This window comes from Cyprinodon tularosa, unplaced genomic scaffold, assembly GCF_016077235.1.
Source record: "Cyprinodon tularosa strain WSP-4 unplaced genomic scaffold, ASM1607723v1 ctg106, whole genome shotgun sequence".
NCBI classification, from domain to species: Eukaryota; Metazoa; Chordata; class Actinopteri; order Cyprinodontiformes; family Cyprinodontidae; genus Cyprinodon; species Cyprinodon tularosa.
Window position 1 is genome coordinate 274,701 of NW_024037849.1, and position 24,195 is coordinate 298,895.

Genomic DNA, 24,195 nt, shown 5'->3' on the forward strand with positions numbered 1-24,195 from the left:
ACAGTTTGCTGGAACTGTGTCCCATTCCTCCAGACAGAACTGGTGGAACTGCGTTTTATTTTATGCTTTCCTAAACAGATGTTTCAAAATCTGCAAACAGTTTTCTATGAGATAAGGGCTTAATGATAGCTGGTCCGATCATTGTCTTTGTTGTCCATAACCCTTTTTTGTAACTAATTTAGGCACTGTTATGCATTGTCGATGGGAGAGCTGAGTTTAGGTTATGCTTTAGAATAGATAACTTTTACTTTGGACATCCGTCTTGTAAATACAGCAGTCCCTCCTGCATCAACACATCCACAATGCAGCTTTCTTATAGCTTTCTTAGGCGAACAAGACTCAGACCAAAACAGATATCTCCAAAAAACATTAGTGCTTTCTGTTACTGTAAATGTATTTGTAAACTTTAATCCGGCCTTTATGTTGATTTTGGAACAATGGCTTCTTCCTCTCTGAGTGGCATTTCATGCCATCTCGGTGCAAGACTTGTTTTACTGTGAACAATGAGCCATCTTCAACTTCAGTATCTTCAGAGTATTTTTTTGTTGTTCTGAGGTTAATAAAAGCAAAAAAGAACTAAAGTTTCTCAGAATAGAGTATCTTGGCAAATTCCCTTGGTGATGGTACATAGTCATGGGAATTAAAAGTCTATCTTATTTAACAAGTAATTAATTCAAACAGCATCTATTAATGCTTGCAAGGGAGATCAGATATAGTTTTTGCCAATGTTTGGTCTGTTCTGGTCTGACAAAGGATTGCACTAACCATGGAAAACGGCGTCATCTAAACAACTTTATTGAACAAAGTGGGCAGTTTTCCACAAACAGCATGATTGTTGGAATAACCTTGACCTTGAACCTTGGATTCTGGCTCCTTAACAGAACGTCTATCACTGAAAAACAGCTTCTAAGGCATCAGTTAGATAAAGCTCCCATTTAGCCGTGTTTGGTGTTCTGCTTGGTTGTATACATTTGTGCAATAAACAAAACACAACAAGCTCAGGTTTAGGATTTTAACTAGAGGAATAGTGTGTAATTATTATTTTTCCCATTACATGTTGTTTGAAAAGATAAACATGTTATATTGAGGGAGTAGGATTTGTTCTCAAGGATGAAGCAGGCTTTATGATGTCCAAAATTATTTTCTTAATAGTTTTACTGATTTATTTAGATGTTTTTATTACATCATACATACAAAGTGATTTGTTTGTGTAGTTGCCTTCCTCAGTTTATCGGATGAGGCACATTAAGCTAACGAAACATGAAAGGATCATTTCAGCTTTCGTAAATTGATGAAAAGGTGCATTAATAGCATATACAGACATCTGACTATGATTAAATAAAATAAAAAAAACCCTGAAACTCTTACATTTTCACATTAAACACATCCAGTATTTATACATTAATCCTAACTAACCAAAAAAAATCATAGAGATGGAAAAGGCTTTTGGGTCTTTGTATACAGGGAATGCAAATATCTGGCTTCAACACCATTTTCATTTTTGTACAAAGCTTGTGCAAAATGTGAGTTTTCAGACTATAAACAATCTCTAGTTATCATATTTTCAATGCTTCAAAAATGTCTTCAAAAAGCAGAACTAAACCTTACTTAGCAAACACAAAATACACAAATAAATGCTCTAAAATCGCACAGCCAAGGGACCGCAGCACAACACAAAACAAAATCCTTCACTGTAAATGTCTCCACATCTCTGCCTCTGTTCAGCACTTCAACCACAGTTGCAGTGAGCGTCTCAGAAGCTGCATTTCTATTCTAGTGTCAGCCAGAAAAGGCCTCAGTCTCTCTGGTTCGACGCCAGTTTCTCTCCTCTGTCATCTACGGTTTGCCTCTGAGAACCAGCGGGGGAACGCCTCCAAACATTTATCCCGTAAACACACAGCCTCCTGCCTTTTTTTGCCTCTTTTGCAAGGATAAAATCTTTGCAAGTGTCTCAATAAGAAAGCTGCCAGTGAAGCGATCTCCCTTTACATGGAACATCTTCGCTGTATAGTTTTCATCAAAATGACTTTCCTTTGTTTGTCTCACTTGTTTGTGCTTCTTTCTTCCTCCTTTCATTTTTTCTCCTCTTTCTGTTGCTGTGCAGTGAACGGGAGGAAGAACCTCCTTGGTACATCGTTGTCAGAAAAATGTGAGTTTTATTTTTCTTTATTTATTTTCCCAGCGTTCCCAGGTGTTTGTTTCCTGAGAGATATTTGTCTCTCACATGTCATGCACAGCGCATCCTGTTCTTTTGTAGAGTTGTGTGCAACAAAATGCCAAGAAAAGCAAATATTAACACTCCCTCCGACTATGATTGTTGTCAAAATGAACCAACCGCTCTTTCAAATGAGTGACAGCTGTTGTTCAAAACATTCCCAACCATCCAAACAGAAGATTTTGCAAACAAAAATGTACCTTTTCAGAGATAAGCACCTATTTTTATATCCAATGTGGAGTGACTTTCACGATGCCAAGAGAGGGTTGCAGAAAGATTGTTTTTTTGTTGATTCCTGCACTTTGGATGTGACATTATGTTTTTCTATAATCTTATTATAACACATTTATTTTGTTTTTGGGAAAACAGCAAGAGGCTAAACTAAACATCCAGGTTCATGTGGATTTGGGCTCAAATAAAGAAATCCATCAAAGCGCTTAAAAAGTCAGGATTTTTTTAAGTTGTGATGTTTTTCTTTTAAAAGATAAACATCACAATATCTAAAATATTTTATTAGTTTATATTTTTAGACATGACTATCTCTGATGTTTGAAATGTTTTCTGGCTCCTAAACTGGATCAGTGGCTCTCAAATAAGCTGTTATTTAAGCTAAGATGCAAAAAAAGGAACTGAAACAGTAAAAAAAAAAAAAAGTTTTTTTAAAAAATTGTTTTTAAGAATCTATTCTGTTATAAGAAGTCATAGATTTTGAAACTGAGATGATCTCAGCTTCTTTAGACAGTGGAAGGACTTTTTACCACATTCCCAACTCACATCACATTTTAACAAAAAAAAACAAACAGTTTTAGAACAAATTAAAGAGATATATGGACATTAAAAATGTGTTGGAACTTTGTAAATAAAACCCCTTAACATTACCTTCTCTTCGCTGTTAGCAAGCCCAAGCTGCCTGTTTCTGTGTGTGGAGATGAGCACAGAAATTACACCTGCTTTAATGGAGGGAACTGCACTGACCGGGAGCTCTCCTGTGACTGTCCTGCAGGATTCATTGGGCACAGGTAGGATACAGCTGCTCCTTTCATGAATAGATTTATCAGTCGATGTACGTTCCTACATCCACCAATGGGCATGGAACCTGTTTAACGATAGAATGAGATCTTGTGGCAGAAATGAGCTTGGGAGGTTGGCTGGGCTCTCCCTTAGAGAGGGTGAGGAGCTCGGTCATTCCGGAGAGACTTGGACTAGAGCCGCTTCTACTCCAAATAGAGAGGAGTCAGCTGAAGTGGCTCAGACATCTTTTTTGGATACTCCCTGGATGCCTCCTACCGGCAGGAGGCCCAGGGGACGACCCAGGACAGGCTGAAGGGACGACGTCTCTCAGCTGGCTTGGTGCTCCTCATGGTTCCCCCAGAGGAGCTGGAGGAGGTGTCTGGGGAGAAGGAAGACCGAGACTGAGAAAATAGGCTGCAGCTTATAGATGCATCAGAACTGAACTACTGAGGTGTCTGTCTGCTCATCAAACAATGTTTTAGTCGTTACGGGTCAAATAAAAAGGATATTTTAAATTGTAAAAACGTACATGTTTCTTTAGAGAGCAGTTTGAAATGTAATTTTTAAAATGTTCTTAAGGGAATAATTGGCAAAATGAAATGAACTTACAAATTGACAGAACATTAAAGACAAAACAGTACAATTTTTACATGTTAATTCAAACAGAAATTGAATCAGTTAAAAAGAGTAATCCAGCTGAAGCTTGTATGTTTGAAATTGGTGCTGTTAAACCATTGATTTTTTAACAGTGATTAATCGCAAAACCTTCATAGTTATACATACTGCGATTCACTGCAGTTTGAACTGCATGTCTCCTCTTACTTGCATATCAAGGCAGTTCTAAGCTCATAGTGTAGAATATTTAACCATAGTCTTCAATGGGAATCAAATGAACACATAGAATTTCCCCTTTGACCTTTTTATTTAAAAAAAAGGTCAGATCTATGGAGCTGGGAACTGACATGGGAAACCAATATATAACCTTTTACCGCTTCAACACATAACCAAAGGGGCTAATTACTGGTTAATCAAAGGGACAAACAGTTTTATGTCTCAAATGTGATAAAAAAAAACAAAAAAAAAACCTGCAAAATGTGGTATAGATTCTTTTTAATTAATCGCGATTAATGGATGAACGCCGACAGCCATATTTCAAATATTTGGCCAAAGAAAAAAGAATTCAATCAGGAATTAAAACAGCTTGAAATATGTTAAGTTGTTTTCCATGATCAAAGCTTCTCAAATTCTAACTGAACTGATTTATGTCCATTTAATATCTGCCGTCTTGCTCTTGTGATTTAAAAAAAAGTTTTTCTGCTGCAAAGAAAGAACCAGACCAAAAATTACAAGAATCTCTACTAACGTCAAAGTCTGGTCCCCTATGATGGGGCAACACACAGCCTTCCTTCTAGATTAGTAAAGCAATACAAGATCTGGTGTCTGTATGTCAAATTTGCTACATAGACGACGTTGATTTGTCTGTCTTGGCTGCAGGTGCGAGCAGGAAGTGGATGAGTGCGAATCCAACCCATGTCTGAACGGAGGCTACTGTCGAAACTTGATCAACAAGTTCGTCTGCGTGTGCGACATGAGCTTCGCTGGAGACGTGTGCCAGACGGACGTAAGCGACATTTACTTTTATGTGGCTATATTGCTGTGGCAGAACCTCTTCCAGCTGCTGTCCTACCTCATCCTCAGACTGGACGACGGGCCAGAGGTGGACTGGGGAGCAAATGACTAAGTGTGTGTGGAGGGGGATCTAGAGACTAAAATGAGTGACTGTCAGGATACAAATGAAAAAAAAAAAAGTGGACATTCATTTTGAACGACAGTAGGACTGAGAGTGGGGAGAAGAATAATTAGGGACCTCTGTGGTTTTGGTTCTTTGACTATAGAGCGACTCTGTGCCTTTCAGATCATTAGCACTTTATTTTTAGTAGGTATCTATTATAAAATGTATTTTGTGTGTCCATGAGAGAACTGGAACATTTGCCCTGATTCACAAACGCTGCTCCATGTAAGTATCTGAGCCACAAAGCAAATAGCACTAATGATAAACAGGCGCAAACCTCAAATCACTGCTTATTGCAGGTCAGAATGCCTCACTAATGCTTTACAAAACATATGACATGTGCTCACTGTGCCCCGTCCTTTATGCCTGATGAGGACAAGTCACTTTTACTGATTTTATTTAACTCACTATTTGCCTCTGGATGTAAAGCTCTATTAACAGGAAATTTCCAAACAGGAAAAACACATTGCTTTCCCTTAGCAATGTATTTTTAGATGGAAAACACTAATTTGCATCAATTTCAGGCTCCCTTCACAACAAGTCCTAACTGATCCCTTCTGTTCTATCCTTACCAATGACCTTACCTAAAAACATGAGGCAACTCTTTGGAAATTATGTGTTGCAAACAGCTTAGGACTCACAATAATGATAGTTTGTGCTTCAGGTCTAGTTTACATGAATATTAAGGGAAAAACAGAGCATAGAAACTCTTCCAAAACAGTTATTAATGCAGGAGATGTTTTTGCGCAGTATGAGGTGCAAATCTTTCTTTGTAAGAGCTTTGTGAATTAGATGCTTTGGATTGCTTGCAGTGATTTAATGAATCGGGTTTTTCAGTGTACAGTTCAATCTATGCTAGATATTTTTCACTGTTGTTAATTCTTGAAGCTCTTTAAACAAACTGTGTTTAAAAATGCAGCACACCTTTGCACAGCTGTTTTTTTTTTACCTCAGGTATATATATATATACCTATATATATATATATATATATAAAAGAGACACAAGAATCCAGCTGAAAAGCACTAATTTAAATATTCACTGGTGAAAAGAAACAAAAACATGAAGACAAATAAAAAGGGATAGAATTAAGAGTCTGATAAGCTGTCTTATGTGACGTGACAAGGGCTTGTGTTTTCAAGTATACAATTCACAGAAGAAAAAACTAAAAGCAGAACAAAACATGATGCTCTGTTGGTGTCAAACTGCATCTGGAATCAGTTTGGTTGTTTTTACAGAATTTTTTATTATCCACCTTTAGTAGGGTGGGAGCATAGGGAAAAACAGGAGTAAAGTCATTTTTTCAGATTGATACTTAGAAAAGAAGCAGTTGCGATAAAATAGGATGGAACAATATATTTGCTGTTATCTGGACTATTTAATTAGAAATAATTATCTAATGATGGCTTTAAGCATTCTGAAAAGCCATTTTCTGAGTCCAATACTATAAAACACTGAGCTTCTACGTTGCAAAGGGAAAACATGCTCTGCTTTCTGAAAAGCCATTTCTGGTGAGCTGAGAAGAAATATAAAATCCCAGTTATTTATACGTTTCCCACTGTCTGATAACCTGTCAGTCTTTTCTGAACTTTTGGGTTTGGAAGCTGTGTATGGGTGAATTTGTGAACTCGGAAAAAACAGTGCTGTAGCAACAAAAGCTCCTGGAGGGCAACGGATGCCTCACTTGTTCTTGATGTGCGTTCAGAGCAGCTTGTGACTGACTGCTGAGTGTTGTTTTGCACCAAAGAAGAAGTTTCTGCATCTGAACCTTTCTGTGTGAGCCAACGATATTTTAACCCCTAAATTCTCAGCGGCTCTGCTTGTAGAGGTGTCACAGCAGCGCTGTGGTCAGCACTGCAGCAAATCTTTGTTTCTCATGGTAGACTTCATGTATGGTTTTAGGTCATCTGTGTGTGAGTGTAATGTCATGTTTGTCAATCATATTCTGTCTGAGTTTCCTGTCTTTTATCTGTTCTGTGTTGTTTAATAAAACAAAATCAAGAATAATTTGTTCTCTGTCATCTCTCTGCTCATTTTCTTTTTTCCTAATCGCCTCTTGTATCATTTGCTTGTCTACATTTTCAAAACCATCTGCAATAAAGACAGAAATCTGCTCATTGATTTTCCTTCTGTGTGCATGTGTGTGTTTGCTGTTCTCAGGTGGGCGCCATGACATCAAACATAGACAGTTAATCTCTTTTAACGAGATGACGATCCCAGAATAGCCGGGGTTCAGATGCACACTGTCGTCACGCATAGCACACAGTTTATCTCTGATCTATTTGATACGAGGGCTACTGTGCCCTAAAAAGCCTTTAGACGAAGCCTGCTTTGCCTCCAGTGAGCCACAATTATAACTATTGTTTGACAAACTACCTTAGATTGAAAACTTAATAAAATGCAAACTGTATTGTACTTTAAGTCATTTTATGTGAAGCCAACACTAAGCAGTGCTTCATTCTTGAAGGAGATAAAAAATCCCACATGGTTTTACATATTTCCTCTACAAATACAAAAATCTGAAAAGTGTGGCCTGTGCATGTTCAAACATTTTCATTGTTTTTTTTTATGTAGTTTTCCCTTAATATGTTCAATTCTACTTTAGTTTTAATTCATTTGTGATATTTGTTAGCTAATTTATTTTTGTATTTTTCTTTTAGAAATTGTTTAGTTTCAGTCGAGCTCATTTGAGCTCCGGCTCATAATTATGAGCTCCGGCTGATAATTTGAATAATTATAAACTGATTTATTAATCAATAAATCGTTAACTGGAGTATAGAAACTAAAAAATGTCTTTAGCTGATAGAGAAACACACTTAGAGCAGTAACTATATACCAAATTTGTAAAAAAAAATCTAAATATTTAGCATTTATGTTTAAAAAACAATTCTTCGTCTGTCAATATGCTCTATCCAGAACTCCTCCATTGGAAAAGTTTTAGCATCATCTGGTTTAAATTCTGATTATAAATTGCTTTTTGATTATTAATTTGAAAAAAGATTAATCGATTAGCAAAATGATCATAGCTGCAGCCTAAAGCTGCTCTCAGCTGTTTTCCATTCTTTCAGGTTTTTACATTAAAGCTACAGTGTGTAATAATTACAGGGATATACAGTCAGAAATGTAATATATTATACATAAATATGTTATTTATCATCATCTATGAGCTTAGCCTCTTAACCTTAATATTTGCGTTGCCTTAGAATTCGTTATTTATAATTACATAGGAGCGGGTCTCGCAGCCATGGAGGCAGACATCTTTGGGCTACGGCAGCGCAGAGCCAACAAACTAGCGATTGCGAGATCGCCCATTACGCTCGAAAGTAACTACGGCAAGTTGAGAGAGATGAACTGAGACGGTACTGAACAATAGAATACTATCTGTAAAATTATCTATGTAAACAAACCTCATCACTTGAGAAGGTAGGTGATGCGGACGTCGTGGAAGACATTTTGTCCCGTAACGCTCGCCGTACTGTTGGGGGGGAGAAGCGGTGGGGGGGAGATGTTCATGTTGCTGCGGTCTGCAGTCTGGACATTAGATGTCGCTGAAAATTACACGCTGTAGCTTTAAGACTGAAAGAGATATTGTATTGCTGCTGCAGATTCCTACTTCAAGTACAAAGACTGAGTCCCATTAAAACAGAGAGGAAATGTAGCAGCATTAGATCGGTACTGCAGCCAACTGCTCCACATTAAATCACTGGCAGGAGGAAGAAGATATGGGAATATATATTACTTTGATTATAAGGGTCGGATTTAGATTTTTGTTTAAAGTTTCTGCACAGAAAATAAATTACAATATTTGTGGAGAAAATCAGATACTGTCCCTGAAAGTAATTGCTAAGCGATATGTTGGAACACCGTCAAAAATAAAAGGTAGAGCACACCCTATAGGGCAAATAAATTTCCAAAATGTAAAGACAAACTCTTATGTAACTCAGATCTTATTTGACAAAACAAAAAGATGCTCCAATTTGCTCCAAAGTTTTTCTCATATGGATATAAAACAAACTAATAATGACAGTACTTCAAGTTCTTTGATGAAAGGTGGTAGATGTGAATCTAAATAAAGAATAGGACATAACATCCGGATTTATGCATATGTATGTCAAATGTCCATAACTAGATTTATTATGGTTGTTTGATTAGAAAGAGATCTCTTGTATTTAGCTGAATTCACTGATGAGTAGTTAATAAGGGTCCGGTCTCTGGCCCATTGATTTATGCATCCCTATTTAATGAACTTGTCCAGAACTTACATGCATTTCTGGAGACAAAAAGAAAAGAAAACTGATTAAAACAGAGAATTTCTATATGAAAACATTTCTTTTGACATTATATTAGCTGAGATCAATGAAATGATTGGAAGCTAAAAGTTTCAGCACAATTTACACACATTTGTAGGCATATAGTGCACATATAGCAGCACTCATCCCCTTTAAACCTGCATCCTGTCTTCTGCAGCATTTTTAGCATGGGTATGTGAGGGTGATTGTTTGTGCTTTGCAGGCACAGGTAGCCCTGATGGTGAGGAAGCAGAGTGGGGAGGAAATGGGGGAAGAGGTTTTTCACTGTTGGCACTGATGTGGCCATCCTTTGAGAGAAAAGAAGTAGAGGAAGAAATGTGCTTTGCCAGCAAAAAAGAAAAAAAAAGGAAGAAAAAGGGAAAAAGAAGCATCTGGCGCTGAAGTGCAGTTTCAGCAGAGAGCTGGTGGCATTCACAGAAGTTTGGTCTGCTTCACAGGAACGTATGAGGGCAGCTTATCTGGCAGGCACACACACATACACACATAGAGCCGGTTGATAGTGCTGACAGCAGGGAAGCATCACTGCCGTCTCTGCTGTGTGTGGAGCGGCTCTGCAGAGGCTTCAGGGTGGCCTCGCTGTGCACCTCAGAGACTGGTTAGTTAGACATCTCTGTGTCTGCGTGTGTGGCACTCAGTGACTGATGGCAGGTCCTGGCTGCAGGCTGCTCCGGCTCGCTTGTGTCACACTCGCTCTGACAGCCAACTGTGCTGCAGTGACAGGTAAGCACTTTCCAAGAGTCAACAAAGAACTTTGTAGCAGTGGGAAGGAAACTCTGATGTCTACAGCGTCAACCATGAGCGCCAGGGTTATTTTTTGCCTTGGGATACGGATGGTTGTTTTTTAAATTAGTATTACTGTATGTTTCCATGTTGATTGCTTAGTGTAAAGTTTGCTGACTTCTGAGATTATTTTTGTGTAACCTGCCAAGTTCAGCAAGATGCTTTTAGCTGTGAAGATGCTGTCAGCGATGAATTGAAGTGTTGTGGAGACTTACAGCTGTAATGCTGTTGTAACCTTGTAGTGGCGGCTCAGGGAGTCACAGCTGTGACACCAACAACCAGCGCAGGTGTAAGTGTTGCTGTTTTTCATTGCTGGTTAATTAAAGTTGATCTTCAAAGATTTTGATTTATTTAACTCTTTTTTTGTCAAAATTTTTATTTTTTCCTTTGAGGACTCTTCTAATTTTCAAGGTGGTGGTTTGTTGTATGCAAAGATCAAAACTTTTCAAAGCTTTAACGGACATATATCATCATTGTTTACTTTTTAGTTGTTATCATTTTCACATAAAAAATCAGTTAATAAAAAAAGAATAGAGTAAACTTCACACAGTAAAATGAATCAGGATGACACTTTGTAGAGCTGTTATCAGAGCAGGAGCTGAGATACGTAGTGGACTGGAACCCTACCCAGAGCTTTAAAAGCTTCTGTGATCAGCCCCGTCAGCCTGTGCCATTTGTGCTGTTAAGTAAAACATAAATGTTCTGGCATTATTGCTATTTCTGCAACAGCTCTGACTGGCATTTTTAAGAGGCTTGCCAACAGCGTTGTCAGGGGTAACGGTGAAAGGTAATATACACATCATTAACAAAGATGTTACTTTTTTAACTCTACAGTAGGGCTGGACAATTAACTGCATTTGGAATATAATAATTAAAAAACATGTTCGAATTCCAGAGGCACTAATAGTTTTTGTCACATTACATTTAACACGAGGCTGCACGGTGGCTGCAAGAAGGTTCTGGGTTCGATTCCCAGCCCCGGGTCTTTCTGCATGGAGTTTGCATGTTCTCCCTGAGCATGTGTGGGTTCTCTCCAGGTACTCCAGCTTCCTCCCAGAGTCCAAAAATATGACTGTTAGGTTGATTGGCTTCTCTAAATTCGCCTCAGTGTGTGCGTGAATGGTTGTTTGTCCTGTTTATCTCTGTGTTGCCTTTCTAGGGTGTACCCCGCCTCTCGCTCATTGACAGCTAGCACCAGCACCCCTTGCGACCCCAGCAGGGATAAGCGTGAAGGAAAATGGATGGATGGAACTTTAACCATACAGTAGCAGAGTTTCAGTTCATTTTTGAATATAACTTGTATTTATATTTAGTTAGCTATGAGCGATCAATATCTCCAAACAACTATCACAATAATTTATGATATGGAGCCACAAACTTTGAGGTTGTTAAATAGATATTCTTAGGCTGTTAGGATAATTATCATTGATGATGTGTGAGTTTACGCCCTAATATTACTTTCCTATTGCTTGTCAGAACTAATTTTTTCCCCCAGTATTTTATCTAATTAGTACAGTTCCTCTGTCTGGATTCACAGTTATAATCTTCATTATGCACGTGGCAAAGATTTGGGAATGAATGAGAGTGGTGTCCTTCACAAAGTGTAATATTTTGATAAGGCTGGAGCCATGGATGTCTCCTCGTCTGCAAACGTGTGTGATGTAATGATGTGATGATGTGGCAGATTGGATTAGTTTAAAATGATTCTCTGTGAGCCCGGTTGGTACTGTAAGCAGCTGACTTCTGTAACCCTAAGCAGCTTCTCTGATCTGAGTAAGATTACAATTTCTATCAAAATCTGTTGTCAAGCCTAATGGTTTATTACTGTAATAGATATACATAATGAAGTGTTATTTAATGAGTTTCTTCTGAGTGATCTCTTTTAAAAAAAAAGAACAGGAGAGATAAATCTTCAAGGTGTAGACACACAGCTTTCCTTAACAGCTAAAAAGCTGTTTTTTTAAGCAAAATGATTCATAATGATATTAGTGTGATGCAGATTGCTGTCAGTATGCCATCCTGCATGACTGTCATGACTCTGACGGGCTTTTTTGGTTTAGAAAAGTGGCTTTTTAAGTCACATATCCACTTTGAAAACCAATTAAAAGCTAATTGAGATTAATTTCTTTCAGACTTGTTTGAACTTTTCTGGCCCTTCAACATGATGATATATGTCTTTAAAGTATAAATGGGAGCTGATTTTAGGTGAATCTGCTTTAATTCTCACCTTAAAAGGTTTGCATGTGGCTGCTATTTTGGGGACAATGGATTTTGGTGCCAGTTCTGGTAGAATGGGATCATCGGCAGCATCTTGGCTGGATGTGCGTATCTGTGTGTTTGTGATCCCTCACAGACGGTGCGTGCTCCATACAGCTCACGGGTGGCTGCAGTGCTGGCACCGTGTCTGGTCGGCTTGGCGATAGTGGTGACGCTGTGGCTGGCGCTTGCTGCAGCCAAGCTGCGTGAGAGGTGGCAGACGGAGGGAGGTTTCAGCCTGCGGCGGCTCCAGGCTTCTGGTGGTCAGAACCCACCTGCTGAGCTGGGAAACACATCCATCAGCACACTGGCAGCGCGAGTCGAGCGCCTGGTGTAGAGTAAAGGAGACAGGGGAGGAAAAAGTGTGTGAAGAAGGATGGATCTGGGATCAAAGTGTGTATGAGAACCTAAAAAAAGCATTACCGTTTCTAAATAAATCACCTGTTACTCCTCTAATTCTGTCCCTCCAGCTCACCTCTGAGGGTCTGACCTCTGACCTCTTGCTGTCTGTAAGTTTGGCGTCTGTCATCCTGCTGCTGGTGCTGATCCTGACCTCCATCGGCTTAGTGGCCGCACTAAATCGCCGCGCCACCCATGGCACGTACAGCCCCAGCCGGCAGGAGAAAGACGGATCCCGGGTGGAGATGTGGAGCATCACGCAGCCGCCGCTGATGGAGAGACTCATATGAAATGCAGGCGTAAAAGGGGCTGAACACAAATACACATTACTAAGTAATTATTAGTCTGGTCATTTAATTTAGACTTTCTATTAAAAACACAGCTGTATATAATAAAGGCACGCAAATACATAAGTACAAAAATTAACTAAAATCTCGTTTCACTTCATTGTGAATCTGTTCTTTAAATTGGTAGCACTGGATATTATTTAAACATATCAGAAAATATAGGGCTGGATTGAGATTAATGCTCCACTTTTTTGTGTTTTGTTGTCAATTTTAAAACCTTTTGTATATTTTTTACACTCCTCATGTTATGTGCTTTTTGTATACTGTAGGTCTGTGCCACTGAATTGCATTAATGTGATAACATGAGCACATAATCACTGCTTATTTGTGAGTATTGATCTGCTGTACTGATGAACTTAAGTGATTTGTTTTGTTTCAGGTTTTATTTTAATTGTGGCTTCTTTCAGAGCATAATTTATTTCAGTTGTTTGATTTAAAGTGCTACACAAAAAGACTTGATTTTTTTTAACTGTGTTTATGTGCCTATTAATATGCTCTTTTAGAAATGTTTAATTTTCCAACAAATGATTTTATCTGTTGAGTGTCTGTAAAGTGTCATTTCACTGGAAATCTATTTAAACTCATCTTTCGCCTGCAGCACAAAAAAGATCACTGTTGTGTTCATTTTTCTCTCTAAAGAAGTGTTTGCATGCTAGTGTGTTTCTGTGTAGCCCTGGACTGGTGACCTGTCCGGGGTTAACTCCGCCTCTGGAGATACGCACCAGCCCCTGCAGAGATATGGATAAAACTAACCCTGTTATGGGCAGCGATTGGTCTGCAGTTTAAGCATTCCCATCATTTAATCTATTGCACATGACTCTGAGAGAGATTACATTATCTTCATGTATCATAATTACATTTGAACTAATAACGTCTGATTCTGTATCACAAATTCTCGCCCCCTCAGATGATTGACATGTCACAGCATCAGTACAGTACTTGATGATATACACAGGTGGAAAGAGTGCACAACAAAATCCTCAAATACAAGTACAGTTTTCAGTGCAAATGTTAATTTAGAAAAATAAAGTTTATAAAGAGAAAACTTAACTTTATGTAGACATGTTTTGAAAAAAAAAATTTTGTTCCAATTCTTGGAGAAAAATGGGATATTGGAGGAGTAATTATGATGAGTCGCTGCTACTAGACCTAAAGGGGGTTCAGGTGTGTGTTAGGGATACTGGGGGCCTCCCTTTGGATGTCCATTTGGCGATAGCTTACTTGGAGGAGAGCAGGTTTTTGCAGAATGAACTATATCTCTTTCCCCTTTAGAGTCTTCCAGAATGAGCTGAATAGTCTCACTGTGAACTGGAAAGTCAGGGTTTACCTCCTAATCCCGATTCCCTTAAGAACATTTTGAAATGTAAAAGCAGCCATTACACCAAAACTTTCTGATAGTCTAACATGAATTCAAAAGAAGAAGAATCTAGACACAGCGAAGCAAGAAACAGTATTTATTTTCCGTTCACAGTGTGTACAATGTGTGCTGTTGTACCAGGTTACTCATCAGTAGCACGTTATATTGACCTCAGCTGGAAAAAAACAACCACGATGAGCACATGCAAAAGTGCACACCACCGAGACAAAAAGATTACAACTAAAATAATAATAAAAGAAAAACAAAAAACAGGAGATATAATACCATAGAGTAAATCATGATGAAGATACAGAAATGAAGCTGCTGACTGTAACATTCAGCGTGTAAGTCACTCCACAAACTGGCTCCAAATAATGTCAGAATTTGGAGGGGAAAGGTGACTTGATTTTATTCCATTATTCAGTGAAAGCTGCTACAACGTACATCACCTCCTGCTCAAACTAAATCTGTAATGAGGAGAAACAATTTACATGAATGCTGTGGACGTTAACAATTCTAACCCTGAAATGCAAAATATCTCTACCGGTTCCCTTCCGTGTTAGGGTCACTAAAGCTTTTTAGTGTGCCTAGACAGATGCACAGCAGAACAAAAAAAAAAAAACAGCAGAAGTTTCCTGACAAGAAAAATGTGCAGCAGATGATCTCATAATCAATGTTAAGCACAGAGAGAAGATGGCATTGGATTTTATGGACACTTTGAATACTGAAATAATACAAGAACCAACAGGACAGATACACAACGAAGTGTACAGTACCAACATGCAGGTTACAACAGTGAGCACTGAATCACGTAAGAGCAACCATCGCCTCTGCTTCCATTGATTAGAAGACGAGCCTTTCTGCATGATTACGGCTACATGGGATATTTCTTAATGTTCTTTTTTCAAAAATAAAATCTCCAACATTCAAAGCCAAGGTGTCATCTCTTTACAATATACAACACCAATCATAGACATATTTTTTATATATATATTCATTCCATGTAAAATATATTCAAGCCAGAAAAAAATACACATTTATTCATCTGAAAATAACTTTTTATCCATATGAAATCAACTAGAGAAACCCCTGCGGGATTTGTTTAATCCACTCAGAGAAGGATGCTTAAGTGTTTGAAAAAACAAATAAACACGCAAACTATACAAGTTATTAACCTAAGAGTACAATCAAAGAAATATTCAACTTGCAAAAGAACTGTTTATTTTTATTTTATTTTTTTATACAAGTAGGAAGATTCCCACCATCCAATTCAAAGACTGACCTCAGCAGTTAGAATAATATAGAAGTTAATTTGCTAAAATCATGAGAACCGACAGGACAGATTTCGGTCTGTTGGTTGAAACTGACTTACTCGACCCTCCTTAATGCGATCAAAGCCGCTCCACAGAGACGTCCAGAAGATGCTACCATGTTGGAATTACACAGGATGGTACTTACTCTACAAGGCACACCGCACTATAATTTAATGGGTCAACTCACACACATATTTAAAGGTTTGGGCTTTATAGGGATGTCCCCATCCAATCCATACGGTCCTGATTCAAGGATTTTAGGTGATTTGTATTCAACTCTACTCATGATAATCCAGCACCACACCCAGCAAGCCATACTGCAACTTTGTAAAATTAATTCCTTTTTTCTGAAGGAGAAAAGCAAAATGGTTATCTTTTCAGTCAAACAGCTGTTTGTTTTTCCCTCACAAGCTAAGTAGCTCTCACCCTTTAAAGGTGCTTAGAGTGAAAGAGAGACTGTATTGGCTGCTGCTTGTTTTAGCCTGATAGCGTTCCACAGACAGCCGTCAATGCTGGGGAGAGCCGCTGAAACACTAAACATAAAAAAACAAACAGGAAAACAACTTTCTTTAAATCTTGTTAATACAAACAAACGGTACTAAAATCAAAAACATATGAAAATATCAAAATCTGGAAAAATGTGTTTTATACAACCTTAAAAAAAACTGTTTGGCTGAAAAGCGTCAAGTTGCTGAATATGCTTTACAAAAAACAAGGAGTAAACATGATAGCATTAGCTTATCATTTGAGCAAACATATCTGGGTAAAAAAAAAACAATTATAAAAAGGATTAAGTTAATTAAAGCTTGAAGCTACTGTACATGTTGAGTTAGAAATAACTTAAAACTAACTTTAACTGAATGTCCTGTAGAAATGATGTTTTATATAACCTGTAAGATTGATCAAAACAGAGAGTAAACCTGCTAGCTCTAGCCTAGCATATTAGCCGCTTCTTAACATGAACATTTCCTTAGAAAGAAAAATGAAGTTTCTTTAAAAACTCTTACTAACAAAATATTTGTACATTTTTAACTAATTATATCAGAGAATAGAGATGCTAGCTTTAGCAGAGCACTTAAAAAGCAGCTCTAGGTGAACATCCCACCAACAAATGCAACATGACAGTATCATAATTTCTGTATTTTTAACTGAGGTCAGATATAAATTAAAGTAAATCAGGGATATAAAAGCTATTTAATTATCAATAAACCATGTCAAGGCAGGGTAAACATGCTGGTGTTAGCCTAGCATCTCAGTGAACTGTTCATCAAGAAAATGACATGGGCTTATTTAAGACTGTAGATGTTAAATCAGATAAATCTTTAGAAAAAGGAATTGGCCTTAAATCTTTATTGTTTTCTGGTAGCCACAGCAAAACATCTGTAGATGCATGAGGTACGGCAGGTGCTGCATCATCCTGGACACCAGTGAGTAGAGTTGTGTTGTGTTGGACACCTTCACTATACAAATGTGGACCCAAGTCTAATAAAGCTTCTATATGTCATGATTGAATGCTTTAATCCTAAACTACCGTTTAGTCTAAAGCATAGACAAAATCCTGACTGGGTCATCCCTACTTGTTCATATATTGAGGATTACTTTTTATCAGAAAACAGTCTGATTATGATTCCAACTGCGGAAACAATCCTGTCAAAGAAAACTGGCCTCTTAAGATTTCTCAATATTTGCATAGTATAACAGTTTGTTAAAGTGTTTACAGTGAGTGAGGCTAGTTAAAAATGTTCTGGACTCAGTATTTCTTCTAACCTTTCTTGGAATTACCAGGACCGATTCTTTTTAGCCTTTTAGAAGCATGCCAAAGACTTTATGGGCAAATCGTTAACGCAGAGCTGCACTCCAGAAGTAGAGAAACAGCCACCATTAAACTGCCGTCTGGCATAAATCATAAGAACAACAGACCATAAATGTAGTAATCCCAACCCAAGCGAGGGAAAGACTGTTCTCTTCCTACGGGTTTGCGGTGACGCAGAGAGAACAAGGGGAAGCTGCGATCCCTGGATGCTGGCGCTTTTCTCCACAGGAGAGATGCATATAAAAATACTTTAGACCCTGAACACATCACATCCATGCAGCGACTCAAAGACCTGCAGTATATTGCTTCATTACAGTACAATCATCCTCCACTGCAATACAGTATAGAGCAAACTCCTATTCAGAAGCTGCATTTCCTCTTAAAACAAGAGAAAGGAGGAGAGATGGAGACAAAAAAGAGAAAAGTGTGATGTCTGCTAACAAATGCTACAAAAAGAATAATTCCATGAAATTTAAATTCGCCTTTAAAAACATTAACACAACATAATTTATTCTTGTTATTCATGACCCATTTTATAGTTAATATCTTCAGTGAAAGTAAACAGCCTGAAGGCAAAGTGTCACAGAGAGGTTAGGGACGTCTGGAAGCATGGAGAGATGGAATGAGGGGAAGAGAGCTGGAAAAGAGCTGAAACCATGAGTGTCGATGGAAAGAGAAAGAGATGCAGCGCAGAATCTGGCTTTTCCTGATCATTCATAGCAACACTTGAGTGATTTTGCTTCATCCAAGTTGGTCGTTTTCAAATTAACACGGCAGCAAAGACCATTACTGGTACCATGACTCGCTGCTATATTGAAGGTTCTGGTTGGAAAGTACCTGCAGACGTATCCAAAGTTAAAGACATCAGTATTAAAAAAAAAAAATCACATGTCCGTTTAAGGCATAGTGATTAAAATCATTAATCTAACAGAGTTTTATTATTCTCAAAGGCTTCCGAGGACACTGTGTATTCAACATCCAGTATCACCCGAACTGGTTTTGCAGTTAGTACCAGGTAGTAATAGAAGAATATTATAAATTAATCCACAAGTGCAAACTCATTATATGAAATGTTCAGAACAAGGGAGTAAAACAAAAATCAACAACATGATGGTGTGTTTAGAGGAAATTGGCCCTTCTTCATCCTAACATAGTACTCACATAAATTCATTTGAGCTAAAGCGCTTGGTAGAGATGCAGCGAACGATTAGTTAGCGGCTGAAATCAGATACTTCTTTGAACTGGCCTTCTGACTAGTGATCAGCAGGTCACAAACCAGAAAATCAGATTTTCTTGTTTATTAAATGCAACACAATGTAAGAACTTCCCTAAAATTGGTCTACAAATGCAACATATTCTCTAATAAAGTTTAGAAATATGTGCTTTGATACATAAAGTGGCATAACGCTTTAATCGTTTAATTTTCTGTTGGATTTTAAAATACTACATCTATTAAAGGACCTGCGGCACTTGTTTCTCCTTTCTGAGTCCTAGTCATTCTGAGTAAATGGATTCAAAGACAGCAGGATGTCAGTTCCCGATCAGAAAAACCTGATGGGTGCATTTACTGTGTTCAGATCCTTGAGGACTAAACTGAAAACACTGCAGATATATCCACCTATTCTCACATATTTTACTCAAAGATTGAAGTTTAAGATGAACAATATTTAAAGAAAAAGGATGTTTTCAAATGTATTCTTTTTAAAGTTGCCTATTCCTCATCTGAATCAGCCTACAGAGCTTTTTTTCTTACTCTCACCAATGTTTTTGAGGTAGTCTTTATGCAATCTAATTTATTTCAAGAGTTTTTATTCCAGGAGATAAGAATACAGATGGAGAACTCTGCAGTGCTTCCTCTAAACACTTCCAGCTCTGTGGCTTTTGTTTGTTTTTGGCCCTTGTTAGGTTTGTTTATAATGTTCCCTTATGAGCGAGGATTCAGGAAATCAGGGCAGAGCTGGTTATCAGACGTAACAGAGGCGCAGAACCTGAGTCGGTCCACAGATATAGTGTTTTCTGTGTTCTTTAGGACTTCTCTGTGGCTTTTCCTTCGACCTGATGGTGGCTGTTGCTGCAGTGGATTTGAGAGAGATTGAGGCTGCTGGGTGAAGTGAGGCAACACATGGACTCGATCTCCTCCAGGAGGCCTGGATCCTGCCTCCCGGTGGTCTCTGAGTCTTTACTCTGACCCAGACACAGGCCAAGCCCCAGAAGCGAATCTTTGGAAACTTCTTTCTCCCACGGTACCTGGATGCTGGCCTGGTTGTTCTTCGTGGGGCTCACCTGGTGCTGCTGGTTTCCTCTGTTGCCTTGCCTCTTCACTGACCGCTCGTGGTAGTTTTTCACCATCTCTTTCGACAGCACCTTTCTCCTCAGGATGCCGGTGGACCCAGTTTGATCCTGGGTTTGGGAAGGCTCAGAGCTGCCCTGAGGGTCCGAGGAGGTACGATTCCGACCCGTCGGTGCAAGAGAAGAGTTTGGATGAGATGCAGGCGCTGCAGAGCTGTGGGTGTGAGAGAGTTTGGGGGATGGGGGTGAAACCTTATGGGAGAGCAAGGGGGAGTAAGATAGGCGGTGGTCTCCTGGTGGTCTTCCTGATGGGAGAAGGTGAGTGTCAAGATCAGACCTAGAGGAGTAGGTAGGAGGAGGATCTGACTTGGTGCCGTTGGCATCATGGGAAGCTGAGTAGGGGGACTCTGCAGAGCGTGTAGAGAGGTTCTTGGAGCCCTTAAGGCTACTTTTGTTGGGTTGTCTGCGTGGAGATGGAGGCAGGTGTTTCCCATGGACGGCGCTGTCATCCTGGCCCATGTTCCATCCTCCATGTTCAGCTCTAGCATCACAGCTGCCCTCATCCTCAGTTCTTGAGTCACTGCATGGCTTTGGCTTCAATTGTAATCAAAGCAAGGAAATACAGAGAAAACAAAGTAAAAACCATGGTGAATCTGTACATCATGCAGGTTTGAATTCAGTCGTTTCCACTCCATGCATCCCACTACAAATCTCTTTCTAAAATGTATTTTCATTTAACTCATCCTTCTTGCGTACCTGAGCCTTGTAGTCCAAGTCATCCAAGGACCTGAAGAAGTCCAAGCTCTTGGCTCCACTGAGTTTCCCTTGATCCATTGTCGTGGTGGTCAGAGAATCCAGGATTTCCTCCAGCAGGTTCATCTGGCTGGACGGCGAGGGTTCGATGTCCGGGTAGAAGGAATCAGAATCATCGCTGTCCTCTGTGTATGACTGGACCTCGCCGCTATCTTCAGATGAGATCCTGGATTGAAAATATAAAGATTCTAAAGACTTATCTGAAGGCAATCCATTAAATTCTTCTTTAATGGCAAAAAATATAATTTTTGAAAAAAAGTGTTAATTTAAAGGCGTGTTTTAAGCAGGAAAGATGGAGTTTCTGTAAAGCAAATTGCAGAATTACAGAAAATATTTCAATAGAAGTCATTCATTTGAGACAAGATATGAAGAAACAACCTACAGACTGCAAGAAAGTTGTTGGATGCAGTTCTTTTAGATTCTATAATCTGATTTCTTAGCCAGTTCTTCCAAAACAGAAACATTAGGCATCCATGTTTAGAGTTGTTTGAGCATTTATCCTTGTGTGGTCATTCTGTGAGTAACTCAAAACAATATGTGGTAGACGAAGAGTTCAGTGATGAAATTATTACCATCAGGCAAGCATATCTAAAAGAAAACAAACTTGCATGAAGAAACTTCTTAATTTAAACAGAAAATGGGAAAACGTCTAGAACTGTCATTATATATATGGACTCAACTCTGTTTTACGTTTTAACAAAAAAGTTAATGATAGTTTTCTTGAAATGAAGGTAAGCTGCATTAAATAGATTTAATACAAACTGATTTTTAAGACGCATTTCTTTAAGTTAATGTTAATCATTGGTCTAACAGGAAATTAAATGTCAGAAAATCGGAATTTTACTATAAAGGATACAGGAAGCGCAGACAATATATGTAATGCCCTATGGGGACATAGTGGTTGTGTTGGAGGGTGACGGGTTACTTTCCAAACAGACCATTTACATGTTATTGGAAAGTTAAGCGACATGAAAAAAATTGTAGAAAAGTGCACAACCATCAGGAAAAACTATATAGAGGGATATTAATGCTGAATTTCTTGTGTATGAAATCGCCCAGCCAGATGTAATATCAGAACAGTCTTTCCTGGGTTGTGGAGAGAAGGTATATGACTAATAGGATCAAAAATACTTTATTAGATTAAAGAAAATTTAGCATTTTAGTTTAAAATTTCAGAGAAATATTAATATAATGTCATCGTAGATGTTCTTCATCCATAGGTTGAATGCGGCTAACCTTAAGGTTCATAACAGGCAATAAACCACATACTATCACATTGTATGTGGCTTATAGACTCACTACTTACAGCCTGCGCTCTGAGGTTTGCATTATATTTAAAGCAACGTTGTTTAACTTTTAGCCAGTAGCAGTGCTGGACCTGAAAATACCAAGTTTAGCTCCCTTATAAAAATCAGGCAACAAAATAATAAAATTAAACAGCCTCCCTCCATGTTTTGAAATCTGACAGCAGACCACTGTTAACCAACAGATTGAGTTATTACTGTAAAGACAAGAAAACATTCTCTAGATTGAACCCTAAATCACAGAATCCAAAAATATCTAATCAGGTAAGGCTTTTATCTGCTTGCATTTTTTTTTTAAACTTTCATTGTCTAATGACTTGAACTGAAACTTTTCATCAATGGGAATTACCTGTAAAATTAGAAATATTGAAATAAATAAATGAACTACACTCACAGTGAGTGATTATCTATTTTGTTTAATGAACTCCAGATTCATCAAAAAAAGAATCTGGCAATTTTAAAGCACCAGTTGTAGTGACAATGGTTGATTGCCCAGTAAATGGGCCAGACCTAAACCCAATAGATAGCCTTTGTTGTTTCATACAGAGTAAGAGAAGCTAGAACCAAAAAAGCAGTGAAGCTTAAATCTATAATTAAAGCAACCTGGACTTCCTGCCCTCTCCAGCAGAGCCACAGACTGATCTCCTTTATGCTGCAGTGATGCAGGAGTTTTTTTTTAATGCAAAAGTCTTGACCAAGCATTGGGATCATACCTATACAGAACAATGATATACTTTTTGGAAAGGGAACATTTCTCCAACAAAAGAAATCTAATTCATAGGTCCTATCTAGTATTTATAATTCACTATCAAAGTAAATTTCTGGATTTAATTAGTTGTAAAATTGCCATAATCACCAAAACCGCATGCAAAATTTCACTTTATCAATTAAATATTTAACATAAACAAACTTTTAAAATGCAGCTTTACTTGTAGGTCCCCTACTGCTTTGTCCATCAAACAGTGCTGTGGGTAAATTAGTCCACTGGGGGGCAGTATCATCATTAGCAACAGGAAGGAACGTCTTCCTTTGTAGACCAAGAACTCCCCATGCAGCCAACTCAATCCATCAGCCAAAGTTCTCCACTCTAGCATCTTTGTTTGTACAGGAAAGTAAATATAAACAACATTGCATTTAGCTACTCACTTGCTTGCAGTGTCCAACTCATCATCGTCCAGCCCATAGCCAAGGTCTCGAAGGCCCACGCTCATAGGAGACTTGTTTAAGTTGTGCTGTTAATGAGAATAACAAAGCAAATGGATGCGGTTAAAGACTCAGGATAATATGATCACAACAAAAGTGGACCCAAGGGGGGCTCAGGTACACTTTAACGTCACACTGCTCATAACTAAGGCTCTGCAGAGATGGAGTGTTTAACAAAACTACACAGAAAAAAAAAAAAAAAAAAAGAGTGTCAGGTGAGTCCCTATAGTAGAGAACAACTAGCTTGTTTTAATGAAGCCAGACCCTGAGGGTTGAGACTAAATTTGTCAAACTTGTGTCTGCAGGGAAAACAAAAACCTTTAAGATCGCCTGCAGTAATTTGCCGAGCTCAGCATTACATAGAAGCTAAAAGGCATTTGAGTGCTGCAAACACAGGTGACTACATTGATCATTTGCATTACAGCACCAGCACATGTGATTGCATTTGTCATAGCAGAGAGCTGAGTGATCAGTGTGGAGTGTAGAAGTCTGCCGCAGTGGGTTTAATAAGCCACCTGTGTACTGTGTTTAATGGGCGGGTTAAAGAAGAGACAGAAGCTTTACAGAGCAGGGCAGGACTCTCCCCATGGGAGCCCAAATCTGCCCCAGGCCACTTATTAACATGCCTTCCACCACAACGCACATGTTCCTCTCACTATGTGTTCATGTTCACTGATGTTAACACTATCTCTCATCTTCTAATTTACACTCTTTCGTGCTCACCTCTGTTTTCTTTTTCTCTAACTTTCCTCCAAAGTCTGTTTCTTTCATATAGAATCAACCGCTCATGAGGTTCTGCCAACTTGACTGAACTTCTTTCTAAAGCTAATATCTAGACCTTTCTTTTGACTCAGCTTGTTAATAAAACAATATTTAATGGTTAGTTTTTTTTCCCTTTCCTCACATTTTTGGGTAAATATTTTACAGAGAGAGTATCTCCTAAATAGAAGCTTTTTAGCAAACACTGCTCAACATTTGAGCTGCATATCAGAACA

At 38.5% G+C, this 24,195-nt stretch overlaps 2 protein-coding genes across 7 annotated transcripts in view; one reads left to right on the forward strand and one right to left on the reverse strand.

Annotated features, from left to right (window-relative positions):
- Positions 1 to 14,194, forward strand: part of crb1 (crumbs cell polarity complex component 1) — a 30,873-nt gene extending 16,679 nt beyond the window's left edge. For 4 of the 5 annotated variants that reach the window (XM_038286332.1, XM_038286357.1, XM_038286340.1 and 1 more), the window contains 4 exons: positions 2,105 to 2,149; positions 3,112 to 3,234; positions 4,721 to 4,847; positions 12,833 to 14,194. In XM_038286332.1, the coding sequence (XP_038142260.1) occupies positions 2,105 to 2,149; positions 3,112 to 3,234; positions 4,721 to 4,847; positions 12,833 to 13,051 (514 nt within the window). In that variant the 3' untranslated portion in view covers positions 13,052 to 14,194. The remainder of the gene's footprint in view (positions 1 to 2,104; positions 2,150 to 3,111; positions 3,235 to 4,720; positions 4,848 to 12,832) is intronic. The other variant, XM_038286365.1, reaches the window with a different exon arrangement.
- A 351-nt stretch (positions 14,195 to 14,545) lies between these two features.
- dennd1b (DENN/MADD domain containing 1B) overlaps positions 14,546 to 24,195 on the reverse strand; it is a 162,730-nt gene continuing 153,080 nt past the window's right edge. For both annotated transcript variants that reach the window (XM_038286374.1, XM_038286379.1), the window contains 3 exons: positions 23,144 to 23,229; positions 20,637 to 20,859; positions 14,546 to 20,474 (listed from right to left, as the gene is read on the reverse strand). In XM_038286374.1, the coding sequence (XP_038142302.1) occupies positions 19,617 to 20,474; positions 20,637 to 20,859; positions 23,144 to 23,229 (1,167 nt within the window). In that variant the 3' untranslated portion in view covers positions 14,546 to 19,616. The remainder of the gene's footprint in view (positions 20,475 to 20,636; positions 20,860 to 23,143; positions 23,230 to 24,195) is intronic.